Below are 24,005 nucleotides of genomic sequence, written 5' to 3'. Positions count from 1 at the left end.
GTTCTCCCTCTTTCAGTAGTCTAACGTCCTCTGTCGTTCCTTGTCTAGATATTGGGCTCTGTGGGTTCCAGCTTTCCATGTTGGCATATCTACCGACATTGTTCGGGCCTTGTCTAGGCAGTTGTTTGTTAAGTTTCCATGAGTGTGTAGCTTCCCTGTCATTTCTAGGAGACACCATCTCACTACAGATTTCCTGGTCCTCTGATGCTTGCAATCTTTCTTCTGCTCTTCTGTGATGTTTTCTGAGGCATAGGTGCAGCATTTGTGTTGTGGATGTATCCATGGGGCTTGATACCACGTGACTGGGTGTTCTCTGCATGTTGACCAGTTGTGGTTCTGTAACTCTCCCTGTGTCCTGGGAGAGAAGCATTTCTGATGAAGAATGATAGCTACACTTATCTGTATGTATAAGACATATGTTTTAGAACGCAGTTAAGAATTATGCTGACTTTAGAAAGTGGCAGTATTAGTTTCTTCTCTAAGATCCACAATCTCACTAGACCCAGGTATAATACATATATGTGCCAAAACACTATTGCTGCTATTTTTGGTTATGTTCTTAAGGTTGAAGGCAAGTCCCCGTGGCTGAAGTCATCACACTCTTCAGACACAGGACTTGACAGATTGGAGCTCTATACAAACCTGAAAGCCTCATCTCTGAGGCTTAGCTTTCATAGTACCAGAAGATGCTATAAAAGTTGTCAGCGGAGAGAAGACATCAATTGTCTCTCCCAACTGGGATGCCTATGAACCACAAAAAAATGATCAGCATGAAAAGACATCTTTAAAAGTGTAATAGTGGTACTCGTATCTTGGTCACAACCATAGCTTTCTAAAAAGGCCCGGTCAACAGGAGAGAAATCATGCCTGCTACTGGAAACTTAGCCAACATTTAAAAAAAAAATTAAAAAAAGATTTAATTAGATATAATTTAAGTACAATAAATTCCCTTCATGTTAAGCATATGATTTTAGTAAGTCCTGAGTAATATCCATAATCATTTAACCTCTGTCATAACCATAACTCAAAGCACTTACATTATCCAATCCCTTGTCCCGCTTCACCATCTATGCCCATTGGTTCCCTCATCAAGTCATATTTGAGATTTATCCCTTTTGTGGATTTTCATATAACTAAAAGCTTCCTTCACTTAGAATCCTGCTCTTGAGAAACATCTATGTTACTGAATGAACAGTAGCTACATTCTTTCCCGCTGAATAATTTTCCACTAAAGGTATGTAAGAAAGCTCCTTGTCTACTTTATCAGCTGATGCACAGTGACACTTCTGGTTTTGTCTACATGAACAAAAGTGACATGAATACTCAAAGATACATCATTTTTTTATATGTATACTAATTTTTCTCAGATAAGTTTCTAGGGATTTAGTTGTTGAGTTGTACAGTAATACATACTTAACAAATATTTTTAAAAGTCCATTAAATAATGTTTCCTAAGTGACTCTATCATATTGCTTTCACATGCCATGTGTGGGGATATAGGTTTTTTTTTTTCCATATCCAAACAAACACTTGGTATTGTAGAAATTTTTAAAAGTTCATCAGTTCTAATGGTTATAGAAAAACTATTGCTTCCCTGGTTTTAAAATAATATTGAGCATGAAATTATTCACACTAGTAATGGAAAATATCCATAGGTGGGTGTGTATATATATATATATATATATATATATATATATACACACACACACATACACAGGAACCATGATACTACTTTGACCCTGTTATAAGAATTGAGTCAGCTGGCCTTGACCTTTATTTATGGCTAGAAACCAATTATGAGTGAGTACATCCCATGTTCATCTTTTTGGGTCTGGATTTACCTCACTCAGGATAGTGTTTCCTATTTCCATCCATTTGCATGCAAAATTCGAGAAGTCATTGTTTTTTACCGCAGCATAGTACTCTAATGTGTATATATTCCACTGAAAAAGCATGGGATAAAACCGGACTCTCTGAACATGGTGAACAATGAGGGCTGATGAGAAGTCAAGGACAATGGCACAGGGTTTTGATCCTACTTCATGTTCTGGCTTTGTGGGAGTCTAGCCAGTTTGGATGTTCACCTTCCTAGACATGGACGGAAGGGGGAGGACTTTGGACTTTCTACAGGGCAGGGAACCCTGACTGCTCTTTGGACTGAAGAGGGAGGGGAAGAGGTGTGGGGGGAGGGGGAGAAGGGTGGGAGGAGGGGAAGGGAAGGGAAATGGGAGGCTGGGAGGAGGCGGAAACTTTTTTTTTTCTTTTTCCCAATAAAAAAATTAAAAAAACACATTTCCCCCAGTTTTATTGAGAAAATAGTCAGGAAAAAAGTGTTTCTCAACTCATGTAATGGGGTCAGCTTTATATCAATAAAGACAACACAAGAAAAAAAAAGAATTGAGTCAGAGTGAGGGATGAGGTATCTAATCTGATAAAGCTTTAGCTGTTCTAAAAGAAATATAAGAGAAAATGACAATATTGGAAATTGAAAATCAAAAAGACAAACTATAAAGACAGATTAATAAACCAGAAATTGCCATTAGTACTGTATTTAAAATATTGCAGATTTTATATTGACAGTTTCGTATTTGGTCATCTTATCCTCACTCTGCCTTGGGCTTATGGTTTCTTCCTTCTTATACACTTAAAGCATATCTATTATACCCTTTAATGCTTTTCTTGGCCCGTGTTACTTCTATTGTATTTGCATCTGTTTTTTACTAATCGACTTTCTTTTCATTTTTTCTTTTTTTTCTTTTTTTTGTTATTGGGCCATAGCATTCAATTTTAGGCTTGCATACAATTTTTTTCCCAGATGCCAGAGAATGAAATTCTTGCATTGTTGCTATTTTAAAAAATAAATCATTATTATTTTAAATTCGGCACTTGTTCTAATAGGCAGTGAAGTTACTTGGAAACAGATGGATCACATTGAGACTTTAAAGCATTGCTAAGATGGCCGCATGTCAACCTTAATGACAAGGCTAACTTCGTCTCACTGCTAAGCAGATGCTTTTCTACGAAAACTTTCTAATTCCCTGTGCATTTTGCAGCCCCTCAACTCTAGCTGAGGCCCTTGCACTGTCTCAGAAGTAAGTTCTGAGGCTTCCTTATTTCCTGGCTCTAGCCAGTGGGTAGTTGCTTCAGTGGGTACAAATCAGAGCACACAGAGCTCCTAGAATTTCAAGCTCTGACATTTCTAGGATCTGCTCACAGGTTTCATGGTATTCTGCTCATACAGGATGCAACTCAATTCTTTTATCTAATGTGCTTGACTTAATAAATCATGCCTGACAGGCTATGGGAAAAATGATGGTCAATTCTATTATTATATTATCTAAGTGCTAGGCTCCTATCTTGAGTATACCATTGTTTTATCTTGAATAATACCTCTGTGAAGAACAAAGGTCTTCTGTTCGAGTCTTCTTCAGTGACTATGGCCAGTGTCTCTGACCTGTCGTTCAATTCCTTCTTATCAGAAAATCTGAATCAGAAATATCCAAATAGTTCTTTTCCTTTAAAAAAAATGTTAAATTGCCTTTTTAAAGTTTTTAATTTTGCCTTGCTTTTTAAAAATATATGGGGTTCTGACTTAATTTTTTACATAGCAGTAGACAATGAGTTGCTTTAGAAGTTCTGATACACTACCAGTGAGCACTGCCGTAAAAGAAACTTAAATTCTGAGAATGCAAAGAGTATCAGCGAGAGGCTAAAGTGTCACAAATGAACCTTTAAGTTTTATTCGCTTTAAAGTATTTACAATTAGCAATTTGATAGTGTAATACTGATATCTTCTATGTCCTTTGTCCAGGATTTTTGTTCATTTTTTGAATGTGTTGCAAGCATTGTTTGTGTGTGCATGTGTGTGTGTGTGTGTGTTATGCACTGTGTTTGTGCATGTACTCATGAACATACCTAAAAACAAAACCCAGAAGATACACGATATCTTCGTCTATTTCTGCCTGCTTTACTGCTTTGAGGCAGTAAGAAACTCACCAGTTTACTAGACTGCCTGGCCAGTGAGCTTCAAGGACTCACAATGCTTGCGATACAGGTATGTATAGCTATGCCTGGCTTTTTTACATGGGTGCTGACTGCAATACAAATTCCATCCTCATGCTTGCACACCAAATGCTTTGATCCATTGAGACATGTTTGTGTAGAGAGGCCCAAACTTGATACTGGTTATCGCTCCTGATGGCTCTTTATTTCATTTATTAAGGCCAGGGAACTACTGCTCCCGAGCTCACCAATTCTGACTAGATTAGAATGCCACCATGTACCTCACTTCCAGGTGTGCGTGACAGTCCTCCTGAATCATTGACTTCATGTCCTCTCCTCTGTGTCCACCGGAGAAACTTGAGGAGCAAATTATTCAACTCCCATGTACCAAACAAGCTAACAGTGGAGGCGGCAGTTGTAGCATTTATAATCAAAGAGGACTAAAGCGTAGGTAGGAAAGAACCACATGGTTGTAATACATGATCGCATTTTATTATGTACATGTATGACATAATAAATTAAAAAACAATTTAAAATCTTCATTCAAAAACTCTTTACTACATTTTCCTTTGAGTATGAGTTGAACATTGTGATTTTTTTTTTGATACTCAGACTACAGTATTAGTAATGGTTCACCTCTCTTGAAGTTATGAAATACTATGGCTCCTTCTTTGGGGGGGCCCCTTTCTCTCAGACTGTAATACATGTGCCCAACAATCCTATGGGGAAATTCATGTAGCAAGCTGCAAGCCTGGAAATTCTATTTCCCGTTAAATGTTCTGAAACTATACCCCTGGCCAAGAGTTTGACTACAATCTTTGCAGAGACCTCTAGCCAGAAAGACCCAGCACAGCCGCTCCTAGATTCCTTAGAAATTTTGAAACTGTAAATGTTTAATGATTTTAAACTTTTAAGACTGTTATTTGACAACATAATCAGTGCACTCCCTGAAGCCCCCTCTTCTCTGGTATGGAACTTTGTAAATTCTAGTTACATTATTTTGTGTTCTAGCCCTCAGGACTTTGTTTGATTCCTTTGTATTCTGAATATTCGCTTCCAGTTGGTGGGCTAAGGAAATTATAGTGTTTATTTCAATTGTTCCTTTCTCTCTTGAGTCATAACCCTAGACTTCATGTGGTTTAGTGCCCAACAACTATTGTTCAACATGTCTTTCCTGCTAATTTTGCTTATCATTTTAAAACCTTCTTTTGAATAAAAATGTGTGTGTGTGTGTGCATGCACACACATCTGCTTGTGTGTGCACACACGTGTCAGAGGACAGCTGCAGAAGTTGATCCTTTCTTATCATGAGGATCCAAAGGCTTGAACTCAGGTCCTCTGGCTTGGTGGCAGGTGCTTTTCTCTGCTGATCCATCTCTCTGGTCCCCATCTTGTCTGCTTGCTAATTCCTCAAAGTCCGAGTTCTGAGTAAAAATATGGTCCATATTTTTTTTCTAGCATGGCCAGAAGCACTTAAAACTGCGCTCTCAGTTTCAATGCAAAGATTTAATACCCTTATGAAATCCAGTAAAGGGGTTTGTTTTTGGTTTTGTTTTCTGTATTTTCTCAATATTTTAAGTCCTTATTCTGCCTTGGAGAGGGGAGTATTTAAGGTTAGTTTTTTGCTGTGAGAAGCCCAGTGCCAATCAATGATGATGAGCGTAAGAGCATTTGGAGATGGGGAAGCCAGCTCTGCATAAGGATCATCCAGGTTGTAAAACGCAACATGTGAACACTGTGCGCAAGCCCAGTTGTCTCTTCCTACTTCCAGTCTGAGCCATCTACCTGTGTCCTTGTTCTGAGAACACAAGAGCAGTGAATGGTTGATTCTAGTTATCGTCTGGTGAAATACAGAGCAACCTGCCATAGGTGGTATGTTTCTTTTTCTTTCCTCAGAGGTTGCTGATGTAAACACACATGCCATAGTCCTCCCCCGTTCTTCTCTGTTTCAGCACACTTGCTTCCTTGAGTCCTAAATCAGACTAGTTCTTTCTTTCTTTCACACACACACACACACACACACACACACACACACACACACACACACCACAGCACACAGATCAAATCCACTTTCCCTGATACTCATAAAACTCTTTTCTAGTTAGAGCACAGACATTCCCCCACACACCATTCCTCTCTGAGGTTTGTTTTGTTTCTTAGCCAAACACATCAAGTTGATCGTGGCAGATCAGCAGCTAAAACTAGTGTTAATTCTGGATCATGGAGTTGAAATTGGAATAAATAGCATCTTGGAAATTTCGTGAGGATTAGAACCATTATTCAGTGTGGCTCATTAAATGAATCAGTATGCTGCAGAAAGATAGGCAAACAAAATCATGGTTACCTTTCAAAACTTTATAGTCCGGTAGGAGGACTAAATGTGGAAACCAACTCAATGAAAACTATTTATAAAAGCATTTGACTCTGTACAAAATAAATGTTATTAGTATTCAAATAGAAGGAAGCAAAGCTGACTGGAATGTAGGTAATTATTCCTGCAATAATTCATTTACCTCTGTCATGAAGAACTCAGGAAATCTCTACAGTCAACTTGACCTTGACAGCCCTTGACCTTTAACACATTTAACTTAAAAATATGGTTCATCGAGTTTTAAGAAATCCCAACTGTATTCCAATAAGTATACATAATTTAATATGCATTTCTCTTGCAATTTTACTTTGGGTAAAACACGAGAGAAAGATCTTATTCTCTTATCCTATAATATGTTATTGTAAAAACATGTGAGAAATATCTTAAGCCCCGTGTGCTAGCAGAACCCGCCTCTCTCTCCATATTGTCCTGTAGCATCCACCTTCCCAGCTCCGTTCTTTGCTCGGTTGAATCCTGTGTAACGGAGTTTTGTGAAAACAAGCAACAGGTGTGTCTCTGAGAACTCACAACCTAGTCGCTCCAGTTTTAGAGAGTTTACAGATTGTGGTGGCCAACTCATTTAGCGTGTTTCATGTGTGTTTTTAGACTGTGCTACCCAGAGCACTCGAGGACCAAGCTTATCCAAACAATTGAAATAGGTTGTCTTTGAAATAAGATCTTCTTCCTCCATTAAAGGCAAAGTCACAGCCTTTGAAACTGGGAACCTAAGGTAAAACAACAAGGGATGTGGGAAGCCACTCTCAGTGGATGGTCCATTTTATTTTAAAGTGTATTGGCATGAACTCTTGGTGCCAGGCCTTGTGTAGAGGACTGAAATAGCGGGCTGGATTCATCACCCTTGTAAGTTCAATGTGACTGCCAGAGAGGTGGGGGCTGCAAAAAAAGAAAGAGGAATGTTTGAGAGGAGAAAAACCATCACTTATGCACAACACAAAAGAGGCAAGATAGTTTCACCTGGTATGAGCGCTTTACAGAACAATTGTTCACATTGATCTCCTGAATTTTACTCCAGGAAGGGGAAAAGGGGGAGAGGAGAAGCTAAGAAAAGGTGGTATAGAACTGAAAACTCAGTGGTGTCTGTTGTTACTATTCTGGTATGATCCTTGAGAAATTTTATTCCCTCCAGGGTTGGAATGGATTCTGAGACATCAAGCAGACAAATCAGAAAATCTCTGATGCACAAGCTTCTGATCTGTCCTCAAGTATGTACTGAGTTTTGCTGCGTGTGTTGGGCAGGTAGTGGCAAAACTGAACAGAGGAGGCGCCCGAGAGTGAGAGTGGGATAGGAAGGGGAGGGCCCCCTACCTGCCTTTACCTAAGCCACAGCACCCCCTCGTCACCCCGGAGGGCAGAAGGTGGGGGATGCAAATTAGGTCTTTCTGAATGGCCAATCAGGAGTCAGGTGAGAGAATTTGGGTCCCAACACCACTCTTTCCCAGCCTGAGAGCACGTGTGAGGTGTTCTGGGACCTTTGTCCAGCAACTTCACGCTTGGCGGGCACTCCTGGGTCTCTGATTCTGGTCTGACCCGCCTGATTCTCTCCACCCGCGACCCCAACCTCCACAACTCTTTGAGAAGAGCGCGCTCTCCCGCCCCCTCCCCCATCCAGCCCTCTCTTCTCCTCGGCGTCCCGGGGAGTGTGCAGAGCTCTGCTAAGGCAAGCTGTCCAAACCCGGGCACCGGCCTCGCTCTGTGCGGGTGCCGGCGGCGAGCATCGGCTGTGATCGCACTACTCCGCCCGATCCGAGACCGGCCGGTCCTCCGCGCGTCTCCCGGCTCTCGGCGGACTGCGGGACTGTCCCGCGGGGCTCAGGCTCTGGCCCGCGGGGCCTGGAAACTCCTGCACGGTCCACAGCACAGAAAGTCGACTCATCACCTAATTCGCCGGGGAGCTGGAGCGCAGAGAGCCCGAGTGCTGCTCGCCGCTCCTCCCCACCCCAGCCCCGCCCGGGCTCCGGGAGTCACACAGCTTGCCCCCCCTCCACCCCCCCCCCCCCCGGCAGACAAAGGGCCCGGGCACAGTCGCCGCCTGGCCGCCGGCGCTCCGGGGAGGCTGCTGCGTGCGCTGTGGATCGCGCGGGAGGCGCGCACTGTGGAGATGGGCCCCGAGATGCGCCTGACTCGCATCTGCTGCTGCTGCTGCCTCCTCTACCAGCTGGGCTTCCTGTCGCATGGGACAATCTCAGGTACGTTCTAGAGTGACTTTCCAGCTTCCTCTCCCACTTGGCCAGTGAGGACCCAGGGCACAAGGGGAGGCAGAACTGGTGCACCCCGTGCATGTTGAGCAGAGCTCTGTGGGCAGCAGGGAAACAGCTTGCTGGGCATATGAGCAGGTCAGGGTCACAAGCGAAGGGCCCTTTCCTTGGCCTGATTTTAACATCTGTAAAATGATCAGCTTCCCTAATCCCACCCCAAGTCATGGTTCAAAGCTGTGTTTACCGTACCCGGAGGAAACCGGGTGGCTTGCCATTTATTTCTTTTGCGAGCTTACTGGAGTTTGCACCGGTTTCAGTTAGTATATGCTTAAATAATATCGCCACACTTTTAGTATGAAAGTGTCAAGGTCTGTAAGACTTCAGGTCCTGCAGGAGTCTTCTCGCATTCGTGCAAGCGCATGTTATCTGTGGGGACCGTATGCCTGAATGCTTGCGTAAACTTTAAGCCCTGCGCCCGTCTCCCTCATTCACAGGACTACAGCTCACACCCGACGTTGAAGAGTGGGAAGTCGTGTTTCCTGCACTCTGGCGCCGGGAGTCTCTGGACGCGGCGGGCGGCAGCGGGGGCAGCGCAGATCCGGGCTGGGGGCGCGGCGCTGGGGGCGGCGGCCGGACGCAGGCTGCGGGCAGCTCGCGCGAAGTGCGCTCGGTGGCCCGGGCGCCGCTGGAAGAAGCCCCAGATGGCCAGTCAGAGTCCTGGTTCGAGTCTACCCCGCAGCCAGGTGATGAGGACGAGGAGGAACTCGAATCTCAGGAGCTGCCTCGGGGATCCAGTGGAGATCAATCCCTGTCCTCGGGAGCCCCGGCCTCGTGGCAGTCGCCGTCGCCCCCGCAATCCCCCTCGTCCCCACCCCCGGACCAGCAAGCGGAACCCAGCACTGAGGAGGTGCTACTGAGAATTCCGGCCCTCTCCAGAGACCTGTACCTGCTGCTCCGGAGAGATGGCCGCTTCCTGGCGCAGCGCTTCGCGGTAGAGCAGTGGCCAAATCCAGTTCCCGATCCCACCCGGGCAGAGGCTGACCCTCGACCTCCCACGCCGCCAGACTCCGCCTGCTTTTACACTGGGACGGTGCTGCACCATCCTGGCTCTCTGGCCTCTTTCAGCACCTGTGGAGGTGGCCTGGTAAGCGCCCTCCCTTCCCCAGCTCTCTCCATTACATCCTTTTTTTTTTAAATACGCCAGCTGTTTTGCATACATCTCCTCCTCCATTCTCTGAGCTTACTTGGACACCTTACCACCCAGGTGTCTACACTAAGCGTTTCTAAAGGAAACACTACCAGAGCGGTGCAGTGAACCAAAGGTCTTACTGCAGACAGGGAGCTTTCGAGGGAACTGCCAATTTCTTTGGGAGTCTGCCTTCTTATTCTTGCAAGTGGTTCAACTAATGTTTTTCGAATTTCTGAAGCACGTCCACCATGTGGTTGGTGTCTTTGAGCAGTTTGAAATATGCACCTGAATACTGAATCCTGTTTGTATTTGCCCCCACCCTCAGTTCGTCCGTTGTCTGTGGTTTTACGGTGTTTGTTGGTTTGAGTGTCCCACTACAAAGCAGCTTAGAACAGTTCTCTGGTAGTTACATTCTGACAAGTGTTTAGAATCCGTCCTCACAACATTCATTCTCGAAAAGCCCATTGCAAAGGTACTCAATCTAAAGCAGAGGTTTGCCATAGGGCACTCCTGGAATCCCACCAGCAGGGGGCTAGGGTTTTTTATTTTATTTTTATTTTTATTTTTTTTGTGGTTTTTCGAGACAGGGTTTCTCTGTGGTTTTGGAGCCTGTCCTGGAACTAGCTCTTGTAGACCAGGCTGGTCTCGAACTCACAGAGATTCGCCTGCCTCTGCCTCCCGAGTGCTGGGATTTTTACAACAGCCTCCTTTCCTCTCTAGAATCCATGTTGGAAAGTTTGAAGGTGGAATTGCTTTTCTGTTGAAAAAGTCACTTTATCCATGTTCATTACTTGACTTTCTTCTTGTCTTGACTTCATTAGCTTCCATAAGATGACCTTTACTTTGTAATAAAACTGGACTCTCTGAACATGGCGAACAATGAGAGCTGATGAGACGCCAAGGACAATGGCAAGGGGTTTTGATCCTACGTAATGTGCTGGCTTTGTGGGAGCCTAGCCAGTTTGGATGTTCACCTTCCTAGATATGGACGGAGGGGGGAGGACCTAGGACTTACCACAGGGCAGGGAACCCTGACTGCTCTTTGGACTGGAGAGGGAGGGGGAAAGGAGTGGGGGGAAGGGGAGAAGGGTGGGAGGAGGGGGAGAAGGGTGGGAGGAGGGGGAGGGAAATGGGAGGCTGGGAGGAGGTGGAAACTTGTTTTTTTTTTTCTCATTTTCTCAATAAAAAAAAGATTTAAAAAAATATATAAATGACAAAATTGACCACTCTAAAGAACCTTATATGTTCAGCTCAGTGGCAGTACCCGTATTTGCCTTATTTTCCTGCCATATCCCCTAAAACCTTAACTATTGGTATAAGCAGAACTCATGGGAAATCCCCCTGTGAGTTGCTATTGCTCCTCAGAGGGGACCATTAATATAATTCTTATTTATAAGAATTTACAAAAAAGCAATTTGATGCCGTGGAGGAAAATCCAACAGCAATACATGACAGTCAAAAACCACCCAAAGGCAAGGAATGCTAAAGAGAAAAAAAAATGATTAAAAACCCAAACAAAACAAGACTTGGAAACTTTACCTATGCCACCAAAGTTCTTATGCTTGAATGCTGGGAATTGTTGGACAGGGCTATGTTTTACTAGATGGTGAATATTCAAATATAGGCATTTTAGGCATGACTGGGAAGGTGGCTTGGAAAAATGACGTGGAAAGCTTTGAAAATGTTTTCGGTGGAACTGATACTGGAACGCCTCAGCAGGGTAAACATTTTGTGGGAGTTTCATTGTCTGCTAGCTTTCGGCTGGGGATTAAATAATTACATATAGAACGTTCCTGGTGTGGTAAGAGCAGTAGGGGGACAAAGCATTTCACTGTATTGAGTCTTGGGCTGTGGGTCAGATTTTCCAAATGAGCTATGTCCTCTCACCATACTTAAGGGAGCAAAGTTAGAATTATGACTGGGGTTTTCATGGCCGGAATGAGAGTTTGACATTCCTCCCTGTTTATCATGCTGGAGTTTTTGCTCACTTTTCCTACCAGCCACACAAGGATATACTCTGAACTGGGAAGTCTTTGTTGTGGAAGAGAACTGACGTTGCCAGTAATACAGTATAGCAGTCAGAATTGGAGTAAAAGTGTAGGCAGATAGCCAAGAGGGTAAGTCTGCTACTCTAACTGCCATGCTAACCCCTCCCTTAGGAGCTCCTGGACTAGGGAAGAGAGGATAATTCGTGATCTTGACTCCAGTTTTGGCTTCTTCCCTGGTGAAAAGTTCTTTACCCCTCTCATCTGTGGCATGAGATAACTAAATGATTGAATTAAAAATTTAAATAGTCAACTTTTTGGCTATTAATTGGATCTTGTATTAAGGGCTAGAATAACCTGTCTTCAGAGGCACACAATGAAGTTGCCCATATAAATAAATGGATAGGACAAGAAGTCACACGGCAATGGCATGCAATTGTCAGGAGTCAAATGTCTCACCTGAATTTAAAAATCCTTGCCCAAGGTAAAACCCTAGGTAGGGAAGTTGAGGCCAGCTTTCCAACACTCAGAAGTTTAACTGGGTTTCTAGGAATGGGGAGATAGTCTCCAGCCACATGATGGAGTGCTTCAGGTAGAGCAAAGAGACCGTGGGAGGTGTTGGCAGAGCCCATAAAGGAACAAAACAAACTCGGTGTCTAGACCAGAAGAAACAGAAGACCTTAAAATGTCCATTTGGATTAGACCTCCAGAGCGGCATCTTCTCGAGTGTGGGCCTCGTTTAGCTAGTGTGATGAGCCTAGACCACATTGCTGCTCATCCTGTAACCCTTGTGGGAGACACGTGGATTACTTCCAAATGTTACAGCCTTTTGTGGGTAACAGCGTCATTCTTCTCCATCAGCAAAGGCTTTCTTACTGGTGGTTCGACAAGGGTAAATCACCATGCGTCCAGTTATTCGTTCTTTCCATAATGAGTTTTAATTGCTAGCTACTACTGAACCATAGAGATGAATTACCTTCTTGATTATGACATATTTAAAAAGGTTCACATTTTTAATAAAAGGAAAAAGGTTATCAGCTACCCAGTTTTGAAAAGAGCTAAGTACTTAACAGATTAGACATCTATTTCCCAGATATTCATCCAGCTTGTAATTTGAAAGTACTAGTGATGGAATGGATATTTTGGATAGAGGAACAAGTTCTGCCTCATCAAAGCACTCGGTATTTCTGAATCTCCATTTTCCCCTTATAAAATGGACATATAACAATTGTGTATCTAGCAACTGTTTTACATACGAAGTCTTATTGTGTCTTCTCCCCCTAGTTAGGCTAGTACTGAATGATAACCTTTGCTTAGCTATTTATTAGATTGACTGGACCTCCAACACAGAAGCATTGATCAGTCAGATATCTGCCAACGACTCTTGTGCCTAAACACTCTGTAGATAACAGAAACAGAAGCAGATGAGGCAGTGTTGATGCTTTTCAAGGAGCGCTCACCCTAACCTGTCAATCACTAGATAAACAGGAAGTGTAGTAGATTGAGTGCTGGGAAATGGGTGTCTTGCTTTCATTCCCAAATCCTTATGAGATGACTAGTTGTTGATGGGCAAAACTACACAAACAACAAGAAAACCATACCACTGAATAAATAATAATAATAAAAATAACGAATAAAGGGCTTCCCATCATTGTCTTTAAAATGTAAAGTATATGAAAATAACCAGTTCCGCAAAACAGCACAGCAGTGATGTTAGCCTGAAATGGACACCATGACCTTGTTTCAGCTATGCTCAGTCTTCATGTATAGTCAAGCACTGTACAGCTGTCCTGCATTTCCAGCAACGTGACCCTGTAAAACAGTCAAATCCACGTACTGAGCCAAAGAAAAGTCGGCCAGTGTCTTTTTGCTTATTGCTAAATATGTAGATAATTTTCTCAGAATGGTGAACAGCGGTGACTAAACCGTAACTGATTCTTTACTTACACTGAGAGTTTTAACTCAGAGGCTAAGGCAGGAGAATTGCGAGTTCAAGACTAGCTTGGGTGACATAATGAAACCCTTCCCAAGATCAAACAAGAGTTTTTAATATTAGTGGTCATTTTGTTTACTGTTTGATACAGAAAAATACTTTTTTTTTCTTTTTTCATGTGTACTTTTCCTGTACTCAAAAATTCTAATCTGTGATGAATTTTGAACAAGTTAATATTTTGGGACCTGTACTTTGGATAAGTTAATGTATGAGAGCAGAAGTCAGGGCAGAGAGGAAGGAAGGAGACTGTTTGACATGTAGAGCAAGTGGGCTACATGTCTGAACACCATGTGGTAGTCTTCCTGGGGAGACGTGACCCGGTCAACGTACCCCAGATAGTAAGCTGGTAACAGACCACAGTAAGGCTACCATTAAAGTCCAGCTTTGGGAACCAATGCGTTTCATGGGGATTGTTTACAAGAACATGGGGAAGGAGTCTATTACAGGAGCAGAAATGACTCAGACAGCTGCATTACCAAAGTCCCCACCAGCAAAAACTGGGAACCTGGAACATACTTCCCAGCCTGTAAGCAGCTCACTGGGTTGGAGAATGTTCTTTCCAAGTAGCCCAGTTAGTCTGAGCCTGGCCTGATCCCCGCTTCAAGGCAGATCCGAGAGTGTCTCTTAGCAGTTCTTTCTGTTTATATGCTCAGGGAGGGAGAGGCCTAATGATTATGTTCAGTTTCACAGACTTTCTGAAGCCATTGAGTTATTTACTTCTTCAGCTTAGCATGCTTCCCTGCAAGACAGAAAATTTTAACTCTGCTGAAAGCAATGGTTCTCAATCTGTGTGTTGCCACCCCTGGTGGGGGCCGAAGGGGTCTCCTAAGACCATCGGAAAACACAGATATTGACATTACAATTCATAACAGCAGCAAAATTACAGTTATGAAGTAGCAATTAGAGTAATTTTATGGGTTGGGGTCACCACAACATGAGGAACTGTATTAAAGGGTCATAGACATACAAGGGTTGAGAACTACTTGCTAAGAGCATCTTGTTGCTTTATCTCTCTATAAATATCCTTCGTCATCTTCCCATTCTGATCATCAAAAAAGAGATACCCAAATTTTGACATACTGTGACAGAATTGTAGAAAATCAAAGAGAAAGAGAGAAAAAAATCTAACATTTATGAAGGAGAGACCACCAATGGAGGAACGGACATCAGTTGATCTGAGATGATTAAATCTATAATATTTGATGTTAGAGCATGGATTATTCAGAGTTCAGCAAAATGATTTTGAATCTTGGTGAGTATACGTGGCTCTTCTCCCATTACAATCTAAGGCCAAAATAAATTATTCTTGAAATAAGAAGGATTCAAATCTTACCATGTAGAACCCCCAACAATGATATAATGAAAACTCCTCTTCTATCTGTTCCCTCCTTGTTACTTATTGTTTTTCCCAAGTATAAAACGTGCTTTTTGTGGCACATGATCTGGAGGTTACGAATGCACAAGAATATGCACACGTAACTTTGCGATTTTTGTGATATCCGCACCTGCATGTGTGAGATTTCCTTTTGAGGAGTTCTGTTTAATTGGCTCTCAAAGCTTTTCCACTATCTGGCTCAGTTTGGCTTGATGAACCTTTGAATGTTTCACTCCAATACTCTCCTGTCATGAACTGTGACATACACAGAAGAGTAAAGACATCGTGGTGGTTAGGTAACATTTTGCATGTCAAAAGGAAGGTGTGTGTATTGGTAATGGATTGTGAGGTGGTGGTGTTTTATACATAGGCCAACAAAGGTGTGCAAGCTCACCTTTCCCTGTAGAGTTACTAGTATTATTATAAAAATTTCTTTCTCCTGGTTCTCATTATCTTATAGAATTTCTCTTTATATATTTTACCTATTTTTCTATGTGATTTTTGCTCTTCTTTATTTCTAATTATAGAGTTCCTTAATATCAATATTTTGAAAGACAAATTTTAATTATAACAAATATGTTCTAAAAACAATTTCAAAAATAAATAAAATTAAATATATCATCTGTAGTCTTCCATCCAGAGAGACACTTAACTTTTAATGGTTTTATGAAAAGGTTAAAGTTACTGGGAGACTAGGAAAGGTATGCTTTCTTTCTATGTGTTTTGAAACAGGGATTCTCGGTATAGCCCTAGCTGTCCTGGAACTCACTCTGTAGACCAGGTTGGCTTTGAACTCACAGAGATCTGCTTGCCTCTACCTCCGAAGTGCCGGGGTTAAATAAAAGTCTCTACCTCTATCTATCATCTATCTATCTATCTATCTATCTATCTATCTATCTATCTATCTATCTATATCTAGGTGTACTTTGTTAAATATCCTTTTGGGGTCATAAGACTGCACTAAATTTTACAGATTTAGAGGATCAGATGGAATTCTTGATCTCACACATTGCGTTTTGTATTCAATTGTTCCATATTTGTGTTCTTATTCAGTTCAGGTAATTGGTAGGAATTAGCTTTAGGAGCACATTCATTTTCTACATAGCTACCTGCCTACATGCAAAGTCTTTATAAGTAAGCCTATTGTGCAGTACTCTGTAAATCTTCATCAGTGGTCCTTAACATCTTTCAATTCAGAAGGCTTGGAAAACAGAAAGTACAATAATAATTTCTTGCTCTATGTATCAATCATATTGAGTTCCTTGCTCATGTATTGATTTGTATCTTAGGCTTGAGATAATCCTATCATGTACCAAATTTGAAGAAGAAATTTTTGTATTTACTTACCAGTATTTACTTTTTTGAATTTTACTAACTGAATCATAAAAAGCACATTTAAAGATTAGATGTATTTATTTTATTTTTATCTATGAGTGTCTACTTTTATGTATGACTTTGCACCACATGCATGTCTGGTGCCCTATGATGTCAGAACAGGTCATTTGAACCCCTGGAACTGGAGCTATGGCCAATGTGTGGGTGCTGGGAAATGAACTCAGGACCTCTGCAAGAATAACATGCTGAACCATCTCTCCAGCCATACAAACATGTTTTTTAAAATCTATAGAGAAGTCTTAAAATACTTCTAAAGCAAGACAAAACAGGATATCTAAATCAAAGCTCATTAGCACAGGGATGTTTAATTTAATAGTAATTACAGCACTTTAGGTAGTTTGATGAATTTAATTGAATGAATAATAGACAAAGGAGTGCTCCTTCTAGGAAATGGGTTAAATAAGGGAATTAATCCATATATATTGACAATGTCTACAAATGATGAGGTGAATAGCAATCCCTTCAGGCTTTTGGTTTGGGGAGAAGATTCCTGAAAAGAGGCTTACAGGTTCCCCTAGACAAATGGAGACCATGATTTAATGCCGAGGGCTTTCAGTGCGCAGCTCCAGTGAGCACATCACTGTGTCCCTCTCATCTTTATTCTGATGCCAGACTGAGGGAAGTGAGAAAATGGGAGCTCAGCCATGCAAAGCTACCCAGATGCTTTTATAGAGTGATTATGTGGTAGTGTTGGAAAGACCCCAGGGATTGGATAGGGCAGTACTCACTTGTCCAGTAAGAGGCACTTGGTTTCATCTCATAATTAGTGTGCACATATCTGCACTAAATTAACACTTTATACTTTAACTCATATGTTGTGAAAAGATGGTGCTGAGCTTAGACCAGTATTGTCATTCTCTGGGTGTGGGGTTGAGAAAGAGAAAAAGACAGAGAGGCAGAGAGCGGGGTGGGGGGAAATCATCAAAATCAAAGGCATATTAAGAGGGCCAACATGAGGTCATATTGCTCCAGATTCTTTTTTTAGCTTCATTGCTTCAATCTGGCATAACTAAAGGAGTGACCACTTACATGGCAAGCCTCCTCATCATGCCTTTAACTAGATTTCCTAGTGCCTTATATATTAACTTGAACTGTGTAGATACCAGTTTTAGAATCTTGGAGATAAGGGAAGTTAGGGGTTGGTGAGTATAACCAGTCTTTTTCTGTCCTATCTGCTAGCTCCCAAATAACCACTTATTAGTGGAGACATTAACTATGAAGGCCTAGCCTTAGTTTTTTAGTCTTGTTGTTAACTATTTCTTATAAATTAAATTAAGTGATATCTTTTAATCGATGTTCTTTTACATGGCTTGGTTACCTTTCCTCTATATTCCCCATCCTGCTTTTTTTGCACCAGGTTGACTTTTGTGCCTTTCCTCTTCCCAAGACCTCTCTGTCCCTAGAAGTGTCACCTAAAATTCTTCCTGTTTAGCTGTTGGCCATTCACCTCTTTATTAAATCAATCACAGTGACACATCTTCAGGTGGTGTAAAGGAATATTCCGTAACAGATAAGATAAAACTCATAGGTTTAGTTTTAACCTTAAGCAGAAAGACTGTATTTGAAAACTAAAAAGTAATTCCTTTTTCTTTCCTATTTTGATTAGTCCTTTAAGAATTTTTTTCTGAATTAATTTAATTTTATTTATTTATTTTTATTTATTAGTATTATTATTACAAATTTTCACCTCCTCTCCTCCCAATTCTCTCCCCCTCCCCCTTCCCCCTCCCCCTTCCTCTCCAGTCCAAAGAGTTCATTTGTACAACTGCCCTGCTGAGGCCAAACACCATTCTTTCCTTACAATCATCCACTACCTCCAGCTTTTGACATATTTCTTTTTCCCCTTCTATAATTGTCCCTAAGCCTTGGGAGGAAAGGACATGATATAGTTGTCCCATTAGGGCTGAGCATCCCACAATGTTTAATTATTTCATTTTTAACTCTTGTGGGTTTTCTGCTAATCACCACAACTGCAAATAGAAGCTTTACTGATGAAGGTTGAGAGATGCATTCATCCATGGGCATGATGATAAGCCATTAGGAGTTGGTTTAATATTATGTCCATTTAGCAGAATAATAGTCATAGGTTCTCCACTAGGGCCCATTACATGCTTAGGCACAAGGTCATAGTCCTGATAATGGTGGCAGAAATGGGTTTCCTATTGGGGAGGGGGCCGTAAGTCCCATCAGAAAGTTGCCTGCTACTTCCACATTCTTCAGGGCACTATTGCACCTGTCAGGGCCGTCATTTCTGTAGCTCTCAGAGTGCACCACTAATTGTGATTCATGACTACTTTTCTCCTCTTGTTTGTGGACAGAACCTTCCAGCACTATGAAAGCTATCCAGTAAGGATGAAGCTTCCATGTCAGTACTAGTTTGATTTCTCCATGTTTTATGATTAAAACGTGTGTTATCTTCAGGATAGGGCCTCACCTTCAAATTCTAGAGGGTAACTCATCATTGTAATGTTAATAAAAAGTTGTAATATTTGCACAAGCTTAAATTTGAGGGCAGCCATTCTAGTGGCTCTGGAAAAAAAACCCACAGAATTCAAAATCTTTAAAGAAAATTTTACATCTTCCAAACTTTGAATAAGGTTCTGAAAATATCAAGTTTGTTCTTTTTATCATTTTCTTTTAGCACAATTATAATAAGCATAGATGGCTTCTGTCCATGCCTTCTAACATTCTTCTGGGAACCCCTCGTGTGTCTCTAAATTATAAGTTTGAATTAGTGGAGAGGAGACGCAATGGACTATTACTGCCACTGTGAATGTTTTTCTATTTTTCAGACAAATTCATTGAACACAAGTTGAAATATACTTTGTGTTTGAGAGAATATTTTAGAAATGAGGTAAACAAAACTGTTATTTCAAACCACAGTAAAATTTTAGCTGGCAAAAATAAAGCAGACAGCTTATTCTAGTTTTGCTCCAGTCATTATAAAATAAGATTCATCAGAAATAAACTATGGAGCATACCTTCAAATTGACAGGGATTTACCCACTACCAAGTTAAGTCGCAACAGAATAAAGGATGCAGAATTTCAAAATTGTGTCACCCCAAATAGCAAGCCTGAGTTCTCTTCTGTGGAAAGAATCATGTATAAACAGGATCAGCACAGCATAAAGTTTGAGCAATTTGTTGGTAGAAATAACCGATTTTTAAAAATTAAATTAGTAAGTGCCCAATCTGTATACTTACAGATAATTCCGAATCCCAATAGCTTTTCAGTTGTAGTTTCTTGAGGTCAAAATAACTGATTTGTGTAGTAGCATTTTTAAAGTTATTAAATTGGTACTCTTAAGATCCAGTGCCCTCCATAGACCACTTTCCAAATATAGCCTAATTATTTCTCATTAGTAAGATGCAGCCATAGATACCAGGTTGGTTCTGTCTAGAGCAAGTCATTGTGTAAAATAACGAATTGAAAAGGATGTTATGCATGTTTTCTTCCTGCCATCATTTATTGGAGTTATGAATTCTATACCATGAAGTTCAGCTATACTAAGTGTCCAATCCGGTTGTTTTTAGAACATTTACGGAACTGTAGAGCCATCATTGTGGTTGAGTTTCAGAGCATCTCCATCAGTTCCACGTGTCTGTCATACTCCACTGCAGTCACTCCTTATCTCCAGGCAATAACCAAGTTTACATCATACAGGGCTAGTGTGTGTCCAGCTTCGTTCAGTTATCATCATGTTTGTGGTCAGGTTGTACATTCCCTGTTTCCTTTTCATCGGAAAAAATTGAAAGTCTCTATTTCTATGACGGGATTAATCCTCATGTTATCAATATTTTGATGAGTAATATATTTTTTATTTCATTATGTCTTAATGTGTTTAGTTGAAATAGAATTGTATCACTTTCCTCAACACCCTAGCCTGCCCATCTTCTAGCCTCTCCCCGTTACAATCCCTGAGTGGATCATTTATGATTATCATTTCACCAAGTCAAGCGCATTTAGTTTACTTCCATGTTTGAGCTGTTATGGTTACTGCTACTATAAATATCTGTGCATAAGACTTTGTGAAGATGCATATTTTTCAATCTCTTAGAGTAAATATATTGAAATGGAATGACTGGGTCATATGATAAATGATGCTTTAAAGTCACTTCACGTTTTATAAAAAAATAACGTTATCTTTAAAATTTTGGGGTCAGAATTAAGTCATAGTTTTTATCCTATGCGTTTTATGTTCCACACATATTTCTAAGGGATAAGACAATAGGAAAATTTTTATTGTTAGGGGAGCTTCGTGGTAGTCAGAGGAAGGTTGACAAGACATAAACGCAGTGTAAATTATGTCAGCTGGTAAAAGGGAAATTAAAGAAATAGAAAGAATGGAGATGTAGCTTAGCTGGCAGTGTTTTTCTGGTACACACACTCACACACATACATACATACATACACACACACACACACACACTCACACATACTCACACACACTGTAATGTACCACTGAAACCAGCCTGGGCTACATGAGTTTCAAATTAAAACAAAGCATTAAAAGAGAAGGAGGGACAAAGGAGCAGTAGATAGTTGGTCTCTTACTTAATTCCCATGATTGCTTGCTTTTCATTTTCAGTTCTATAGATCCTTGTCCTTGTTAAGTCCCAACAGTTTGCATAATCCATGTGAACTGAAAAGAAATGTTCGGATGAGGGGGGTAGAATTATGCAAAGGAGCGAGGAAGCAGAAAGATAAAAGAGGATTTTGAGTCTGATGACATATACTCAGGGTGCCTTTTAAATGTAACACTTTGGAAACACTTGTTCCCTAGGTTCCACTGGATTGTTTTGGAATAGCATGTTCCTGCCTACCTCTGCCCATTAATGTGGTTGCCTGGTTATCTCACCAGTGGTATTTTAGGAAGTTGTCTAAGAACTTGGCTGTTCCTGCCTTTGGCTGTAGAATCTCCATAACTTAAAATTTGGTTTCTCGATGACACAGTCTTACGTGTTCATGTTCTGAATCTATTAATAGCTCACCAAAGGCTTGTAACAGAACACACAAGACTCTGTATTGAAACTACATGATTAACTGCCTGATTTTCCTCTCGTGTCTTCCCATTAACTAGCAGAAGAAACATAGCAGGTGTGCATAAGCCTCCTTCGCCTACCATCCTTGGAATTTTGAAAATACAAGTAAAAGAACAAACAAAAGAATCCTCATGATAAAATGTGGTTAGAACCATAATAACAATATTTTTGAAAAGTATATTAGAGTTTACACAAAAATTTTGTCTGTGGTATAATACATGCTTTATAGAAAACATATGACCTCAAAGATATGTTTATGTGCTAGGTCTACTTTTTGGAAACTGTTATATTTTAAGGACTCTGATACGTTTCTATGTAAAGGAAACCATTTTCTTTTTTAAAATAAATACTTTAGATTTACTTTCTCAGTGAAAGTAAGGTTTGGATATGCCAACTTGCCTCTTAAAAATTTAGGATTCTCCTCAAATTATAAATTTTGAAATGAATATTTGAACGTTTAAATATATTAGACATAAATCTTTGTGAGTCAGGACAGTAGCAGGTAACAGATTGCACAAATAATTCTGCAGGGAGCAGGGAATTTACAAGGTTCTTCCACCTAAAATGTTTTGGTGTAAAGATACCATGGCCCAAACGACCCAAGAGAAAGCATTTAATTGGCGGCTTGCTTAGATGTTCAGAGGGTTAGTTCATTATCATCATGACAGGAAGTAAGCATGCATGTCACTGGAACAGGGACTGAGAGCTTTACATCCTAATCTGCAGGAAGCAGGTGGGGGTGGGGAGTAGGAGGTACCCAAAGCCTACCTGCAGAGACATTGAGACACACTGCATGTCCTAATCCTTCTCCAAGCAGTTCATCAATTGGAAGCTAAGCATGCAAATATATGGACGTATGGGGGCGTTCTCATTCAAACCGCCAGGCAGAGTGTGGGATGCCTCAGTCGTTCACTTTCTAAGCCCTGTGATGGAAAATGGATGAATGGAGAGGATAGTGTTTGTATTTGCGTCACTTTTCAAAGAAAGCCAAATTAGGAGTTCACAGATAATGTAGTCATTCTCATTTTCTGTTGTCATAGAGCATGGCCAGTTTTCACACTCACTAAGACACATGCTTATTTTTATTAATAAGAATTTGGGGTCTACAGGGGTAAATAATTTCCCAAAGTCAAGGGTATGGTAATATCTGGGGTGAAGTTCGAAACTGTTCATGTGTACTTTATTTTTGTGATGTATGACTATAAACACAACAATTATAGAGACTTTATTAGAGTAGAAAACACAGGACTCAAAGATATGCTCATGTGCTAAATTTACTCTTTGTAACTCAATTATACTTTGACCATGAAATGTTATGTAAGGGATATAGTTCATATTATTTTATCCAATGTTTATGGAGAAATTGATAAGAACTAGATAGAGTAGTAGAAATAGAGGATAATATGCTGGAACATATCTATCTTTCTCCCTCTTTATGGTTCTCTTGTGTTAGTGTGTTTAATATTTTAAAACAAGAAATTTTCATGCAACAGAGAGATCTGTTTGAAGATACACCAGACATTTTCAAATACCAGTAGCACTTATTTTTACAAAGAAATTCATTCATCATTGTTGTGTGTAAGTCCAAGATGGGTTTGTGGTTGTGGCACAGTGTGTGTGTGTGTGTGTGTGTGTGTGTGTGTGTGTGTGTGTGTGTGTGTTGGAGGACACCTTGTGTTGTCAGTTCTCTCCTTCCGTTTTTACCTGAGTTCTGAAGATCACACTCAGGTGATCCTGATCTTAAGCTTGTATCCTAGAGTAGCAAGTGCTGTTACCCATTGAGCCTTCTCATTGACTCTGTGGTTTGCACTTCTAAAAGCAGAGAACTTAGTATTGTCAACTTCTGGCTGCGCCTTTCCAAACTTCATTGGCTGGAAAACCCTGACATGATAGAATCAGTATTGGTTTAGTTTTCACAGTCTGCAGAATACTCTTTCTGCCTTATGATAGACAGCCTTGACAACTGTAAACACCAGTGGTCCTGTGTGACTCAGCTGCTGAGTTTTGGACAATCTATTTTTAAGTAATTGCATTTGATCCCAAAGTACCCTGTGAGGAAGATGCTCTGCTTCTACTTGATTTGCTGTTTAGGATATTGAGTAATTGGTCTAAGACCATCAATGGACTCAGATGCAGAGCTGGCCAATTTCAAAACTGTTGCCCCATGAAACTATAAAGTTGTAAAACATTATCCACACAATTTTAGTTTGACCCCCAGTGCCCACATGACAACTCACAACCATCTGTAATCCAGATTCAGGAGAACTGATGCCCTCTTCTGGCGGCCTCTGAGTACCAGGCCTGCATACGGTGCACAGACAGATGTTTTAATACATAGAGGCATAGATAAGTAACATTTATTGTTCTTGTGTAATCCTAACTTTGACTAGGTAGTGTAAATGGCATTACTATTGTGTTTCTTCTGTAACTTGTTTA

General features: G+C 40.9%; 1 protein-coding gene across 1 annotated transcript in view; it reads left to right on the top strand.

Annotated features, from left to right (window-relative positions):
* The first annotated feature begins 8,492 nt into the window (after positions 1-8,492).
* Adamts19 (ADAM metallopeptidase with thrombospondin type 1 motif 19) overlaps positions 8,493-24,005 on the top strand; it is a 172,398-nt gene continuing 156,885 nt past the window's right edge. Inside the window, exons 1-2 of the mRNA XM_075970835.1 lie at positions 8,493-8,580; positions 9,084-9,733. Of these exons, the coding sequence (XP_075826950.1) occupies positions 8,493-8,580; positions 9,084-9,733 (738 nt within the window). The remainder of the gene's footprint in view (positions 8,581-9,083; positions 9,734-24,005) is intronic.

This window comes from Microtus pennsylvanicus, chromosome 4 (genome assembly GCF_037038515.1).
Source record: "Microtus pennsylvanicus isolate mMicPen1 chromosome 4, mMicPen1.hap1, whole genome shotgun sequence".
Classification (NCBI taxonomy): domain Eukaryota; kingdom Metazoa; phylum Chordata; class Mammalia; order Rodentia; family Cricetidae; genus Microtus; species Microtus pennsylvanicus.
This window is presented reverse-complemented; position numbering and strand designations above follow the sequence as displayed.